General features: G+C 37.5%; 1 protein-coding gene across 6 annotated transcripts in view; it reads right to left on the reverse strand.

The window, feature by feature from the left end:
- The window catches only part of LOC108984969, an 87,707-nt gene that overhangs the window by 66,607 nt on the left and 3,426 nt on the right, over nt 1–17,674 (reverse strand). Inside the window, exons 4-13 of one of the 6 annotated variants that reach the window (XM_035686761.1) lie at nt 17,039–17,581; nt 16,127–16,192; nt 14,956–15,021; nt 14,729–14,794; nt 14,275–14,340; nt 14,105–14,170; nt 13,718–13,783; nt 1,489–1,554; nt 424–543; nt 219–323 (exon numbers count right to left, since the gene is read on the reverse strand). In XM_035686761.1, the coding sequence (XP_035542654.1) occupies nt 219–323; nt 424–543; nt 1,489–1,554; nt 13,718–13,783; nt 14,105–14,170; nt 14,275–14,340; nt 14,729–14,794; nt 14,956–15,021; nt 16,127–16,192; nt 17,039–17,581 (1,230 nt within the window). The remainder of the gene's footprint in view (nt 1–218; nt 324–423; nt 544–1,488; nt 1,555–13,717; nt 13,784–14,104; nt 14,171–14,274; nt 14,341–14,728; nt 14,795–14,955; nt 15,022–16,126; nt 16,193–17,038; nt 17,582–17,674) is intronic. The other 5 variants (XM_035686763.1, XM_035686767.1, XM_035686770.1 and 2 more) reach the window with 5 other exon arrangements.

The raw sequence follows: 17,674 nt of genomic DNA on the forward strand, positions 1-17,674 counted from the left end.
TTGGATGGATCCCTTTTGCATTCTCTCCACATGGGTTAGGTTCTTCCGTCATGGTGCCCCATGGGCTAAGGCCCAACCAGTAGGCCCACTTTACTTCAAAGAAATATATTTGAAAAATCACTTAAAAAATGCATGAAAGATACGATGCATGCTAGGGGGAAAATTCGGGTAGCTTGCAAAGATGTCAATTACAAAGACCATAATAGTAGGAAAAAGACCTTGCATTCTGCCTGGCCTGGCCTCTCTATGGATTCGCTTGGTTCCTTCACCTTCTCCTCAACAACCTTCAAAACAACAGGATTGAACCGCCCAAAGACAATAGTCTTGAAAAAGAAATTAGAGGTTGAGAATGGAACGCAGAAATATTATACAACATGGACACAAATATTTGTCAAGAAATTATAATTAAGACAAATGCCATACTGGTCTCATTGGCAAGTCCAGAGAGTTAGGCTCTAGAACTGTAGTTCCTGAAGCTTTGCTCCTTGTGTGTTTGTATCTACAAGCTCTTCCGTATTTGCACACCCCTGATGTCAAGTAACTCTAAAACAGAGCACAAGAAAAGAAGCACAAGACGACAAAAACCATCATTAACGCATCATTCACAAAGCACAGTCAAAATGAGGTACAAAAAGAGATTAAGGTGCCGTTTGGTTAGTGAGTTTAGATGGGATGAGTTGAGATGAAAGTTGAAAATTGAATAAAATATTGTTAGAATATGTTTTTTAATATTATTATTGTTTTAAGATTTGAAAAAATTGAATTATTTATTATATTTTCTGTGGAAATTTTGAAAAGTTGTAATGATGAGATTAGATGAAACACTTTTATTATCCAAACGGAGCCAAAATGTAAAAGTCAACAAAAATCTGTTTGTAGGAAATGTTGGCCTTTCAAAATGAGAAAGTACTCTAACAAAACAAAACAATGTTACAGAAAGTAGCTAAATACTCCAATCCAAATTACTTATTCCGCAATGTTACAGAGAAGCTGTAATCTTCCTTCTTTACACACATCGGCAGTGTTAGTAACAATTCCTCTAGGAATTGTGCAAACTATCTTGAGTCAGGTGCAAAGGATGATAATATGATAATAATTTTCCATCAATCGGGTCTTTCTTGGGCCATAGATAATCAATAAAATATATTTGAAATGTCACTTAAGCCTCGTTTGATTATATAGTTCAGATGAGATGAGATGAGATGAGATGTTTTATTGAAAGTTGAATAAAATATTGTTATAATATTATTTTTTAATATTATTTTTGTTTTGAAATTTTAAAAAATTAAATTGTTTATTATATTTTACGTAAGAGTTTGAAAAAATTATAATGATTATATGGAATGAGATGAGATTTAATAATTTTGTGTAACCAAACCAACCCTAAAAAATGCATGAAAGATACTATGCATGCTAGGGGAAAAATTCTGCTAAAACTGTAGCCTGCAAAGATGTCAGTTACAGAGATGATGATAGTAGAAATAAGACCTTGCATTCTGTCTGGCCTGGCCTCTCTGTGGATTCGCCCGGTTCCTTCACCTTCTCCTCAACAACCTTCAAATCAATTAAATTGAACCACCCAATGACAATAGGCTCAAAAAAGAAATTAGAGCTTGAGATTGGAACATAGAAATATCATATAACATGGACACAAAGATTTGTCAAGAAATTATAGTTAGGACAGATGCCATACTGGTCTCATTGGCAAGTCCAGAGAGTTAGGCTCTAGGACTGCGGTTCCTGAAGCTTTGCTCCTAGTGTGTTTGTGTCTACAAGCACTTCCTTCCCAATTCGAAGGCCCATTCACTTTCTCACCCTCCAGCACTTCGTCGGCCTCTTTCAAATCCCAGTTCCCAGCTTTCCCATCCTCTTGCTTCAGAACCGGTTCTGATACCTCTTTGAAATCCAGGTGCTGAAGATTTTCCTCGATGACCAGTGTACGCTCATCTGCTGGGCGATCGGGATTAGACGGTGCACGATCGAGCTCAGGATTAGGGATTGGTGACGATTGAAAACCAGGTTCCCTGCCTGTGTTGTTGGAATCGGCAACGAGTTTTGATCCAGACTGCCCCATATCTCCCTCTACATTTCGAAACCTAGATTCACAGGAAAATAAAAAGGGGGCAGAGTGCCAGAGCGTGCAGTAGATAGAAAAACAGTTTCTTCGCGAAAGCTGGCTTTTTTAATTCCTTCCTGAGTAAAAGAAAGGAGAAATGTCTTTTGAGATCCCAAAAAATAAAAATTGCATAAAAGAAAAGTGTAACGTTTTGATGTTGTATACTTGTACGCGTACAGGTTAAGCTAACACTGGTACATCCTCTCTCTAACCCTCCCTCTCTAGCTCTCCTCCCTCCTCTTGCCGTCTCTGGTCCACCTTTGGTCCTTCGACGTTTTGTTTTCTTGAATTTTCAAGAACAATGACAATGACGTTTGAGCCAACACTGTACTGCATCCATGCTCGCACTCCAAAACGTAGAGACGTTTGAGCTTCATTCACTGTAGAAGCTACACATGAATCTCAATTCTCACGTGCTCTGTGTCGGTGTGTTCCCACTCCTACGACGATATGCATCGAGCTGTTTGATTCGTTAGCTACAGCCTACTGCACTCAGCGTTGTCGTTCAATAACGAAGCTAAATCCTAGAACGAGTCACGCAATTATCATCCAATACTCCTGACGGGCCGCCAGCATTTATACCTGGCGAACTGCTGGCGGTCCCGAATGCGGCCACTTTTTTTTTTTTTTTTAATTTTATTTTATTTTATTGTAAACATAATTTTCTTTTAAATATTTTCTTTTAAATAAGAAATTTTTTTTTATTACATTTTATAATTTTCTTTTAATATTCTTTTAACATTTTTAATCATTAAAAAAATTCATAAATAGTCAATTTTTTAATTAATAAGTAAAAAAATTAAAATATATTAAAATACATGAGCGATAAAATAAAGAGAGCAAACTCATGGGACCATTTAACATTTTTCTTGTGTAAGGATGCTGCTAGCGGGCCGCCTTGCCTTTATCGTTGGATATATCGCTAGTTGAAATTTTTTTCATATTTTATTTTAAACATTTTTTAACATCCTTAATCATTAAGAAAAAATTAAAAAAATACACAATTTTACTAATAGTCACTTCTTTAATTATTAAATAAAAAAATTAAAATATATGAGCAGTAAGATTGAGGGGACAAACTCATGGGGCCATTTAGCAAAGGATACTACTAGTGGGCCGCCAAGCTTTTACCGTTGGGCGTACCCCTAATTGGTTTTTTTTTTTTTTTGTGATTTTTTGTTGAACATTTTTTTAACATTATTAATCATTAAGAAAAAAAATAAACAACTTCACTAATAGTCATTTCTTTAATCATTAAATAAAAATAAAATAAAATGCATGAGAGGTAAGATTGAGGAGCCAAAGTCATGGGACCATTTAGCATTTTCCTTGTGTAAAGATGTTGCTAGCAAGCCACCCAACTAGGGGTGTAAACTCAAACCAAAAAACCGGTCAGGACCGGACCGGTTTTACTGGTTTTGAACCGGTCCGATCCGGAACCGGTTTTTAAAATGTAAAAACCGGCCGGTTCCGGGATTTTTTGGCCCGGACCGGGCCGGTTGATTAAAAAAAATAAAAAATAATATTTTTATATATAAGTTTTATATATAATGTATAATTATAAATTTTTATGTGAAATTTTATATATAATATATATATTCATATATGAAATAATTTCTTATTATAATTTATAAATTATTTACATAAAATGTTAATACTAAATCACTAAAATTTTATAACTAATACTAATATATAACTTATAACTATACCAATAGTCTAATATCAATACTATTATAAAGTCTAATATATTAATAAAAGTATAAAACAGTTTTTTTAAATCAAAAAGATTTTTTTTATAAACAAATTTTTAATGACAAATTGTGAAACTTACATTTTAAAAAAATCGTAAAACCTGACCGGACCGAACCGGAAATCGATAAAACCGGAAGTACAGGTTTAGGAGAGTAACCGGTGCGTAATCGGTTTTAAAAAATACAAAACCGGTACATACCGGTTCGGTCCTAGATTTTATCCAAAACCAGACCGGACCGCACCGGTTACACCCCCACACCCAGCCTTTACTGCTGAGCGTACCGCTTGTTGAAACTTTTTTTTTTTTTTTGTGATTTTATTTTAAACATTTTTTAACATCCTTAATTATTACGAAAAATAAATAATAATAATAATTTTACTAATAATCACTTCCTTAATCGTTAAATAAAAATAAATAAAAAATATTAAAATACATGAGTGGTAAGATTGAGTTGGCAAACTCGTAGGACTATTTAGCATTCTCCTTGTGTAAGGATGCTGCTAGCGGGCCACCTAGCTTTTACCGCCGAGCGTACTGCTTATTGAAACTTTTTTTTTTTTGTGATTTTATTTTAAACATTGTTTAACATCCTTAATCATTAAAAAAAATACACAACTTTATTAATATTCACTTCTTTAATCATTAAATAAAAAAAAATTAAAAATGCATAAACAGTAAGATTGAGGGGGCAAACTCATGCGACCATTTAGCATTTTACTTGTGCAAGGATGCTGCTAGCGAGCCACCTAGCATTTACTATTGGGTGTACCGCTAGTTGGTTTTTTTTTGTGATTTTCTGTTAAACATTTTTTAACATTCTTAATCGTTAAGAAAAAAAATAAACAACTTCACTAATAGTTATTTCTTTAATCATTAAGTAAAAAAATTAAAAAAAAAATTAAAATGTATGAGTGGTAAGATTGAGAGGGCAAATTCATAGGGTCATTTAGCATTTTTTTTATGCAAAGATGTTGCTAGCAGGCAGCCAAGCCTTTATCGCTAGGTGTACCGCTAGTTGAAACTTTTTTTTTTTTTTTGTGATTTTCTTTTAAACATTTTTTTGAACATCCTTAATCATTAAGAGAAAATAGAAAAAAAAAATACACAACTTCACTAATAATCACTTTTTTAATCATTAAGTAAAAGAAATTAAAATGCATGAATAATAAGATTGGGTGGGCAAACTCAGGCGACCATTTAGTATTTTCCTTGTATAAGGATGCTGCTAGCGGGGCCCCAAGCCTTTACCACTGGGCATACCACTAGTTGAAACCTTTTTTTTTTTTGTATTTTATTTTAAACATTTCTTTAACATCATTAATCATTAAGAAAAATAAAAGAAAAATACACAACTTTACTAATAATTACTTTCTTAATCATTAAATAAAAAAAAATTAAAATACAAAAGTGGTAAGATTGAGAGGGCAAACTCATGGGGCCATTTAGCATTTTCCTTGTACAAGGATGCTGCTAGCGGGCCGCCTAGCCATTACCGCTAACGGATTTAGTATATAATGTATAAAGTTACACATCCTTGGAACAGTGATTCCTAGAATTCTAGGGCCTCTAGAGCAAAAATATTTACACAGGCTGCTGAAGAGTGGCATCATTTCAGCTTTCCACTTCCAAGTCCCGGCCACCCCAGCCTCATCTCTAGTTACAGATCACCAAGATGCTGATCATTCCCAGCCTGAGCCTGGGTGTACTGGATGGTCAAATATACAAGCTTGCCCAAACTTGCAAATGCCATAGCGACTATATTGTTCACAAATATAATGATCCTGTATTTCAGAGAACAAGAGCATGAAAGTAACTAATCAAGGCAAAGAAAGCATATGGTAACCTTTCCAAGAGCAGAACAAATGTTAAAAATGATATGAGATATTTCCCATATAGTTAATAATAATCATAAAAAATTTTAACAATAGTTTATCTGCAAGCTTTTTAACAATGGAACTACTTCCCGAGTTTTTATTTTCATTAAAAAAGCACAGCCCAGAAGAATAAACTTACAGGTCTCAAAGGAAGACCCGTGTCACTGAAAGCACATGGGGGTGACTTCACGATCCTATCCTTAGGGTGGTGATATCTGCAATTCAATTTAAACTTACAAGCCCCAGTTTTTATGAAACGGCTGCACTCAGGTTGGCCAGGTCGTTCTGGATATTCATCAACTTGAACCTGGTCCTCATGGTACATATAGACGTTGGCTTCAGCCAGTGTTGGATGCATACTCATTTCAGGAATATATACAGGAGCCTTAACAATCACAAACAGGTAAAATTAATAGGATTCCCCTGCTGCTAGGTCTCGTCTACACATCATCTATTCAGGTATTAGCAAAAGAAAAGAAATCGCAAAAGAGCATAAGCAACACCAAGACTAGGAACAGCCATAGATTTACCAGACTTTCTTGAAACAGAAGCAAATACATAATTGATCCTTATTTGTTACCTAGCTTTTAAATTCTACAGTAACAAGGCATTTGGAAGTTGGAACCCCTGTAATATAGCATCTTTCATCTGTTCCAGTTACCCTAGAATCTGTCTTCTGTCAACCCGAAGATCAAAATTAAGAGAAATGATACTTGCAGTCGTGAGCGTGCAGTCGCCGTGCAGTCGTTTTGAAAAAAGTGAATAAATAAGGGACCCACATGAAAAGAAATTAATTTTTTAATAGTGGACCCCACTCTTTTTCAAAGCGACTGCACGGCGTTTGCGCATTCCACGACTGTATGTAGCATTACTCCAAAATTAATGATCATGTCAAGGGAAAATACATTCTTTTTGACAACACAATAAAGAAAAAAGAGAAATGTTTGGTCTACACATAAATCTTACACAGTAAAATTTACACACTGGTGTGGTTTATGTGATCCATCATATTGTAAAGCTCTTTTTATTGTAAAGTAAATCTGAGGAATTACATTAAACCACTTTAGTGTGTAAATTTTCTTGTGTAAAATTTGTGTGGAGACCTAACACTTCTCAAGAAAAAATACCCTCCTGTCTGAGGGCACTTACGGAATTTTAAAATTGTGATATGTGAGATAACTGATGGACACAATTGACCTAAAAATGAGTCACTTGAGGAATTTGACTAATCAACCTTCAACCATTTCACCCATAACACCCTTTTTTCATCCAGATGTAAACACTGCTTTTTTTTAATAGGTGACTGCTTTTACTTGTAAAGGTGCGCTATTTCTTATTCAAAATCTAAAACAACATCTCATAAGAAGCTAAGTCAAATAAAGCTAACAAATGCCGAGGTAGCCTAGTAGTTTAAATGAAAAGACATCATCTGTAAAAATAAATACATTGATCTTGTCTAAAGAACCAGGATTTAAAGAGTTTAGAGTCTACTGAAGTTCCATGACAAGAAACAAATCCAATGCCTCCGAAAGGATTAAAAACCAAAGCAAATAATTTGGGCACTGATTAGAGGACAAAAATGAACCAGAAAGACGGAGAAATTGCAAGGACCATAAACTTAGATTTTAGGTTTACCGGCCAAAGAAAGAAGATAAAAATACTTCATTTTAAAATATTGACATACAGGATCTCACGTGAAATTTACTTTCTTTTTCCTAGATAAGAGAAATGAGAGGTGGTACAAAAAACCAAGGTACCTGATAGCCATAAGGATTTGGAGTAGGAACACCGTGCGGAGGTGAAAGCTCCATTGGTACAAGGGGAGCAGTTACATTCAATGTCCAAGGTGGAGACGAGGATGGCATTGATGATTGGGAAGAAGCACCTGATGCAGCAGATCCACCATCATCCTCCTGATCCACGGCCAAAGGATCAGGATGATTAAACCAGCAGTTTGCTCCATGCTTGCAGGAGCCAGTAGACATGTAGAAGGGGCACTCTTTCGCTCCCTAAGATGAATTAAAACATTGTCAATTAATCAGACAACTAAGGCAAAAAAGGGGGGTAACAGAAGTCTCACAAAGAAATTAGAGGTTGAGAATAGAACATAGAAATATCATATAACATGGACACAAAGATTTGTCAAGAAATTATAATTAAGAAAGATGTAATACTGGTCTAATTGGCAAGTCCAGAAAGTTCAACTCTAGAACTGCGGTTCCTGAAGCTTTGCCTTTTGTGTGTTTGTGTTTACAAGCTCTTCCGTACTTGCACACCCCTGACGTCAAGTAACTCTGAAACAGAGCACAAGAAAAGAACCACAAGATGATGAAAACCATCATTAATGCATCATTCACAAAGCACATAGTCAAAATGAGGTACAAAAAGAGACTAAATGTAAAAGTCACCAAAGCATCTGTTTGTAGGAAATGTTACCCTTTCAAAAAGGAGAAAGTACTTTAACAAAAAAAAAAAAAAACAATGTTACAGAAAGTGGCTAAAGACTTCAATCCATATTAGTTATACCACAATGTTACATAGAAGCTGTAATCTTTTACACACATGGGCAGTGTTAGTAACAATTCATCCAGGCATTGTGCAAACTATCTTGAGTCAGGTGCAAAGGATGACTAATATGATAATATTTTTCCATCAATCGAGACCATCTTGGGCCATAGATAATCAGTGAAATATATTTGAAATATCACTTAGAAAATGCATGAAAAATACTGTCCACAGACTCGCCCCCGTTCCTACACATGCAACACCAATTTGCGATGATTACCCTACGTTTTCTCGAATTGTCGGTTGTGAGGATCTTACCCAAAGAAGCTGTCCACACAAAGAACATTGCTTTGGAGGTGCCTTATGTCTCCAAAGTCTTCTCCATGGAAACTGAATATTGGGCTCTTGTGTAAGACTTATAAAAAGAGCGAACCGAGAATGAACCTTTACTTGCGGGTATCCACCACAACATATCTTCTTGTTGATTGCTCGGTTTTATCACGTACAAAAGGCTGAAAAAGTCTTCAAAGCTGCTCATTTCCCAATCTTGTGCTGCCCGACTAAAATTGATATTCTACTGGATTTGCTCCCCCCGATATCACCATGACTTCAGCCACTGAAAAATATCTTTGGCACTTGCAACCCATAAAAGTGAAGGAAATAAATCCTTTAGAGCACTGTTACCACACCAAATATCACTCTAAAATTTAATCTTGTAACCCTCACCCACAAGAACTATTGTGTTGAGTAAAGACCGTCCATCCTCTTCTTATGCGTTTCCACAATCCCACTCAATAAGCCACTCTCACTTCCTTAGTACACCATCCCCCCCCCCCCCCCTTCCCTCCAACCTCCATATTTGCTCTCAATCACCAACTTTCATAAGGCTTCTGGTTCCTTATTGCATCTCCAAAACCAACCTCCATATTTGCTCTCAATCACCAACTTTCATAAGGCTTCTGGTTCCTTATTGCATCTCCAAAACCATTTTCCAAGTAACGCCCAATTAAAAATTCTCATATTTCTAATACCCAAACCACTATTGGAGATAGGGCAACATACATTCTCCCCATTGACTAGATGGCATTTGAACTCCTCACCCACTCCACTCCACAAGAAACCACGTGGAAGTTTCTCAATTCGAAATGCCACACTTGCCGTGATAGGGAATGGAGACAAAAAGTAAGTTGGTAGATTGGATAATGTACTCTTGATCAAGGTAATCCTACCACTTTTCGACGAATACATTCTCTTCCATCCTACCAGTCTCCGCTCTACTTTCTCAATTACTGTGTACCATAATAAAGACACTATCGAGGCAGCCCCCAATAAGAGTCCAAGATAAGTCATAGGAAGAGAGGCAATCTTACACCCCAGAGTGCTAGCCAACTGTCTTAAATGATAAACACCACCAATTGGCACCATCTTTGATTTGTCAAAATTTACTTTCAACCCGAACACTGCTTCAAAACAAAGGAGAAGGGCCTTCAACGCTCGAACCTGGTTATGATTTGTCTCACAAAAGATAAGTGTGTCATCTACAAATAACAAATGAGAAATATTAATAATTCCTCTATCCGGGATTCCAGTTGAGAAGCCAGTCACGAAACCAATGTTAACCAATGCTGAGGTCATTCTGCTTAGCGCCTCCATCACAATAACAAAAAGTAATAGAGACAACGTGTCTCCTTGTTAGGCTTGGCGTCTCATGGACTATGTCCAAGAGGGTGATAGATTTATTGTCTTGTTGGTAAGGGATTGGGGGCAATCACCAGATCACAGATGTATGGAAGATGGTGCCTTTATGTTTAATGTGGTGCACATGGACCGAAAGAAATGGTCGCTGTTTCGAGAATAGGGAATGCTCTCCGGATGGTTTTAGGGCTTTTTTCTTTCATACTTTGTTGCTTTGGGCTGCTTCTATTGTATTGAATGGAACGAGTCTTAAAGACTTTTATGCTACTCTCCATAGTACTTAGTTTTGTAATTAGGCTCTTTCCTGTATACTTCCTATGTACTCGGGCCTTGCCTATTTACATGGATCAATAAAACTCTTTTACCTATAAAAAAAAAAAAAACCTCGTGTGCTATTAAAAAAGCCAGCTGAGCTTCCATTTATCAAAACTGAGAATTTTACCATTGATATGCACCAGCAGATCCACGATCGCCTCCTCTCCTCAAAACCACACCTCCCAAGAAGGTAAAGAAGAAAATATCAGTTAACGTGATCGTACGCCATCTCCATGTCTAGCTTACAAATGATCCCTGCAGTGATAGCTTTTAGTCTACTGTCAAGGCATTTATTGGCGATAAGAACAACACCTAAAATATGTATTTACAAAAGCATTTGGGGTTTCGTAATTATCTTCCCTAATATCTCACCTAGATGATTCACAAGCACCTTGGAAATTATCTTATATACCCCATTTAATAAGCTAATGGGCCGAAACTCCCTAATCTCCACAGCCTCAACCTTCTTCGGTATCAATGCAAGATAAGAGGCGTTAAGGCTTTTCTAAAATTTCCAGCCGATAAAAGCTCCTAAAACACCCTCATAAAGATCATTCTTTAACACTTCCCAGCATGTTTGAAAGAAACCCATAGAAAAACCGTCAGGACTCGGTGCCTTGTCTTTGACCATTTCCTCACTACTTCGTAAACCTCCGCCTCCTCGAAAGGCCTCTCCAGGCGACAAACATCATGCGGCCCAATGGAGTCAAAACCAAGCCCATCAAGCGTAGGCCGCCATCCCACCTTCTCAGTAAGTAATTGCTCAAAGAAATCAACTACAAGATTGTGAATCATCTGCTCTTCCTTACAATCAACATCATCAATTTTCAACATTTCAATGTTGTTGGTTCTCCTGTGAGAGTTAGCTATTCTGTGGAAGAACTTCGTGCTTCGATCTCCTTCCTTTAACCACAATAGTCTTGATTTTTGATGTCAAGAAGTCTCTTCTAATAAAATAATCCTCTCAAGATCTATGATCAACACTGTCTTCCAAGCTAATTCTTCTTGTGTAAGAGTCTGATCCTCTTGCACCCTCTCTAACTCTTGGATCTCCATCACCTTTTGCTTTTTATACGTTCCCTTATATCACCAAATGACTATATGTTCCAAAGCTTTAAATCTCTTTTTAGAGCTTTCAATTTACTCGCAAAGGTGAAGCTAGGAGTATCCTGTATCAAATATGAGGACCACCACTGTCTAACCTTGTCCACAAAGTCTTCAGATTTCAACCACATATTTTCAAATTTGGAAACCACCACAATCTAGCATGATAGGCCAATGATCCGAACAAAGACGAGGCATTCTCTTTTGCCATACATCCGGAAAATTACTTTCCCATTTTGGTGATATTAAGAATCTATCCAGTCGAGACCACGTCTGATTAGTAGACCATGTAAAATAACCCCCCGCTAGTGGCAGATCCACTAAGTTAAAATCAAAGATGCACTCCGAGAATTCTGTCATTGCTGGCCGCACTCTTCTATTTCTAGAACATTCACTTGGAAATCTTATGACATTAAAATATCCACCAATGCACAATGGAAGGTCCCACCAGCTATGTACTCCAGCTAATTCTTCCCACAGTAGTCTTCTGTTGTTTTTTAAGTTTGGTCCGTATACACCTGCAAAAGCCCACAAAAAGTTATCTGTCACACTCTAAAAGGAGCTTGCTACCGTGAACACTCCTATAAATTCCTCCCTTTTCTCCACCACCCGTCTATCCCACATCACCAAACCACCTCCTGACAACCCATTAGATGCCAAATACACCCAATCCACGTGTGCACAACTCTATAAACTTCGCACAATTCTTCTAGTAATTAATTTTAGCTTTGTCTCCTGTAAACAAACAATGTCCGCTTTTCACTCACGAAGCAAGTTTTTTATTTGGAGACACTTATTGGCCTCGTTGAGCCTGCGAACATTCCACGATACAATTGTGGGTTTCATTGGGGGGAGGCCAGACCCTTCCCTTTTGACCTGTCCCTGCTGGAACTACCCTCATAATTCATCAACCATGTTAACCTCTTAAGCTCTCGCTGTTGTTGATGCCCCACTTCAATGGCGGTAAGTAGAGCCATAAATTGTTCCTCGAAGCCTTCACACTCCATCCCCACACATTGTTGTATTTCCTTCACCTTGTGAAATACCCAGTCTGAAATGAAACACTAGATGGAACTGGTAACATATAATTAAGCGAGATAGGCTCATCCACTCTAAATTCCATTGGCAAAACCTATGTCTCTTCTGCAAAAAAAATTTCACCCTCCCCAATAGGCTCACTAAGCACCTGGATGAGTCTCTTTGAATTATCTTCTTCAGAAAATGGCAATTCTTCATTGCCAGATTGGGAAAGGTCATCTAAACACCCCTCCAAAATTTCCTCGAGTGTTCATCCACCTTAGAATCATCGAGGAGCCGTGTTTGGGAGCTCTCCAAAGTATACCCTTCTCCCCCGCATCCCATCAGCACTTTCTGGCCACTGCTCGATAGGACTGTACAGGAACCGAGAAAACTGGCCAGCTCAGACTCAGACCGGCCGCCGAAGCACAGAATCGGCCGAAACCGACAAGGAACCAGTTGGCGTGCGGCAGGAATATATGAAAGTCAATGTCGGCCAGTTCGACGCCAGTTTGAACGGGGAAAAAACTACTGAACCGGCCGACCATTTATATATATATTTTTTTTCGAAATATATGTAAATGAAACGGCGTCATTTTAGGGCCTGGAAGTTAAAAAAAAAACACATAATAGAACGGCGCCAAAGCCAAACAGTGTTGTTTCAAAATGGATTAATAACCTCATTCTTCTTCGCCGTGTCTTCTTCTTCCTAAGTTCACGCAGTTTCCTCATATGCAACTTTCTTCTAAACTCCAATGGCAGAAGACGGCGTGACGCGGCATCCTTCCTCCTTTACAGAAGACACTGACGGTAGACTGAAGACCGCACCGATGCACGTCAAGACCAATATGATCAATTTTCTCTCCCCAATCGATCGGTTTTGGCCGGTTCAATAGACTCATGGCAGACGTCAGTGGGGTCTCGGTTTGGCATTGAAACCGATGCCGAACCCATCGGTGTACAGCCCTACTGCTCGACAGTGAACACCACACGAAGGTGTAGGAATGCCCACTAAATGCTCCACTGCCATTTTCTGGACACACGGCGTGTACTGACCACCTACTGACTGTTCCACCGCAGTCGCCAGCATCTTTTGTGTCCCTGTCGACGGATCCAGGCATTATGCAAACTATCTTGAGTCAGGTGCAAATGATGACTAATATGATAATAATTTTCCATCAATCGGGTCTATCTTGGGCCATAGATAATCAGTGAAATATATTTGAAACATCAAATAGAAAATGCATGAAAGATACAATTCATGCTAGCGGAAAAATTCTGTTAAACTGTAGCTTGCAAAGCTGTCAGTTACAGTGACCCTGATAGTAGAAATAAGACCTTGCATTCTGTCTGGCCTGGCCTCTCTGTGGATTTGCCTGGTTCCTTCACCTTCTCCTTAACAACCTTCAAATCAATAAAATTGAACCACCCAAATCAGTGAAATATATTTGAAATATCAAAGCCTGCAAAGCTGTCAGTGAGACCATGATAGTAGAAATAAGACCTTGCATCCAGCCCTGGCCTCTCTGTGGATTTGCCTGGTTCCTTCACCTTCTCCTTAACAACCTTCAAATCAATAAATGGAACCACCCAAATCAGTGAAATATATTTGAAACATCACATAGAAATGCATGAAAGATACGATCCATGCTAGTGGAAAAATTCTGCTAAAACTGTAGCCTGCAAAGCTGTCAGTTACAGAGACCATGATAGTAGAAATAAGACCTTGCATCCAGTCTGGCCTGGCCTCTCTGTGGATTTGCCTGGTTCCTTCACCTTCTCCTTAACAACCTTCAAATCAATAAAATTGAACCACCCAAATCAGTGAAATATATTTGAAATATCAAAGCCTGCAAAGCTGTCAGTTACAGAGACCATGATAGTAGAAATAAGACCTTGCATCCCGTCTGGCCAGGCCTCTCTGTGGATTTGCCTGGTTCCTTCACCTTCTCCTTAACAACCTTCAAATCAATAAAATTGAACCACCCAAATCAGTGAAATATATTTGAAACATCACATAGAAATGCATGAAAGATACGATCCATGCTAGCAGAAAAATTCTGCTAAAACTGTAGCCTGCAAAGCTGTCAGTTACAGAGACCATGATAGTAGAAATAAAGACCTTGCATCCTGTCTAGCCTGGCCTCACTGTGGATTTGCCTGGTTCCTTCACCTTCTCCTTAACAACCTTCAAATCAATAAAATTGAACCACCCAAATCAGTGAAATATATTTGAAATATCACACAAAAAATGCATGAAAGATACGATCCATGCTAGTGGAAAAATTCTGCTAAAACTGTAGCCTGCAAAGCTGTCAGTTACAGAGACCATGATAGTAGAAATAAGACCTTGCATTCTGTTTGGCCAGGCCTCTCTGTGGATTTGCCTAGTTTCTTCACCTTCTCCTTAACAACCTTCAAATCAATAAAATTGAACGACCCAAATCAGTGAAATATATGTGAAATATCACATAGAAAATGCATGAAAGATACGATCCATGCTAGCGGAAAAATTCTGCTAAAACTATAGCCTGCAAAGCTGTCAGTTACAGAGACCATGATAGTAGAAATAAGACCTTGCATTCTGTCTGGACTGGCCTCTCCGTGGATTTGCCTGGTTCCTTCACCTTCTCCTTAACAACCTTCAAATCAATAAGATTGAACCACCCAATGAAAAAGATTTAGTAACAAAAAAAATGTTATCAACAACAAAATTTGATGCTTGAAAGAAAAACACACAAAGCACCAACTGCATGTTCTGTTCGACTGAAATATTCCTGAATGAGAGAGAGAGAGAGAGAGATAGAGAGAGATCATTGATTGATGGAACAACTATCATTCCAAACGAAGCTCAAACCAAAGTTTTGAATACCGTTTCGGTTAAGGCACTGGAATGAAATATTTCGATACCGGTACCGTTTCGGGATAGTCTATATATAATAAATTAATTATATATGTATAAATTATATTTCAAAATAACATTAATGCAAGTCTTAAAAATTTAAAACACATATTTATAAAATTCAATAATACTTCTAAGTTCTCAATCCAACTATTTAAAAAAATAATTAATTATCTTTATCATGAAAATGGAAGTAGGGATTTGATTTTTAGTCCTTGAGAAAGGGGGATTAAAAAAAGTTAAGAAAATAGTTTTCAAATGTGAGAATTAAAATGAAAATTATGAAAAAGTCAGAATTTTTACATTAATTACAAAAAAAAAAAAAAATTCGGCCGGTACACCAAAACCGGCCGTTATTGACCAAAATGTACCGGTACGGTCGGTATTCGACCCGATACGAAACCCCTATCTCACCCATATTGGTTACTGTCCGGTACGGCCGGTACGGTATTCAAAACATTGGCTCAAATACATAATACCATATCAAAACCAAGCTACCACAATCCATAGTATCACAACAATAACATTACTTCCCTCTCTACCACGATACTATCTTTCCCTCGAATATATTTTTTTTATCAGTAAACAAAATTTTATTGATAATTAGGTTAGGCAATAACCTGAGTACATGTGATATATACAAGTGCATCACCTATGATTGATTTCCCTCAAATATTAAGCCTCTTTTTCTTTTCATTTTTTTTTTTGGGGGGGGGGTATATAAGTCAAACCTCATCTTTAAAAAAAATACATGCAACGTACAATGCATGTTAACAAAAACAATAATGTTAAAACCGTAGCCTGGAAGGATGTCAGTTAAAGACCATGAAAGGAGTAAAAAGAACCTTGCTTTCTGTTTGGCCTGGCATCGCCATGGATTCTTCCTTTTTCTTCACCTTCTCCATAACAGCCTTTGAATTGATAAAATAAAATAAAATAACCCAAAATGGTTAGCACCACAAAAAAACCCTATCATACAAAGCCAACAAAATTTGATGTTTGAAAGAAAAACACACAAATCAACAATTGGGCGTTCATTTTGACTGGAATATTCCCAATCCATTGAGTGAGAGAGAGAGAGAGAGAGAGAACATCTATTACTGAAATATATCTGAAGTGGGAAAAATAAAACTCACTTAAAGCAGAAATCCATCCAAACTTTTCAGAAACTACTTTCCATCAAAACCACTTATAAAAAAATAATAATAATAAAGAAAAATCCATCAAAACTATCAAAGCTCTAACAAAAGATACCCTAAAAAAAAAACCGACCAACCAAAACTCAAACTAATAAACCTAGGTTTAACCCCCAATATTAAGTCCTCAAATCCAACCTCTATTTATAGTAAATTTCAATGTCTAGCATTTATCTAGACTATTTTTACACTAAAGCCCTTGCTCTCCATCTAAAACATATAAAAAATTCTTAGATAGGTAATGATTAGTGATTACCTATCATATAAAATGGAAATCATAACTTTAACAACTACAGCTAAGGAAACGGTGTTACCCTTCTTTTCTCCAAACCCGGTACATTCCTCTCACAAAATCCCCATAAACACGGAGTTTCACATATCCATAACAAAAACTAGGTTTCTTCTTTGCTGAAACAAAAACTTGGACAAAGATTTACGTAAAAACATGAATAAACATCTACAAATACACAAATACAATACATATAAACATACAGATATTTTTACACATCCATAACAGCCACCCAAACCCACATATAGAAATAGATGCATGTCTAAATATACCTTTTTTTTCCTTCTCGGGCGGCGACTAAACTTACAATTGGATCCAAACCTATTCGCCGGAGTTTTGAGGCTCCCATACTGATGGATTTCGGTGAAAGCAGCACCATTTCTCTCACCCCCGTCCTCAATCACAGTTTCATTTTCATTCTCATTCTCATTATCATCTGTTACGATCCAAGGGACTTGAAGGTTTGTATTATCATCCCAACCATCGCATTCGCTCCCACCACCCATCTCTTCTTCCCAATTCGAAGGCCCATTCTCTTTCTCACCCTCCAACACTTCTTCGGCATCTTTCAAATCCCAGTTCCTCGCTTTCTCATCCTCTTGCTTCAGAATCGGTTCAGATACCTCTTTGAAATCCAGGTACTGAAGCTTTTCTTGGATGACCAATGTGTGCTCATCTACTGGGTGATCGGAATTAGACAGTGCACGATCGAGCTCAGGACTAGGGATTGGAGGCGATTGAAAACCTGATTCCCAGCCGGAATCCGCAATTAGTTTTAATCCAGATAGTCCCATCCTCCCTCTACATTTAGAACCCTAAATTCACAAGAAAAGAGAAAGGGGGCAGAGTGCCAGAGTGTGCATTAGATAGAAAAACAGTTTCTGTGCGGAAAGGTGGCTTTTTAAGTT

Source organism: Juglans regia, chromosome 2, assembly GCF_001411555.2.
Source record: "Juglans regia cultivar Chandler chromosome 2, Walnut 2.0, whole genome shotgun sequence".
NCBI classification, from domain to species: Eukaryota; Viridiplantae; Streptophyta; class Magnoliopsida; order Fagales; family Juglandaceae; genus Juglans; species Juglans regia.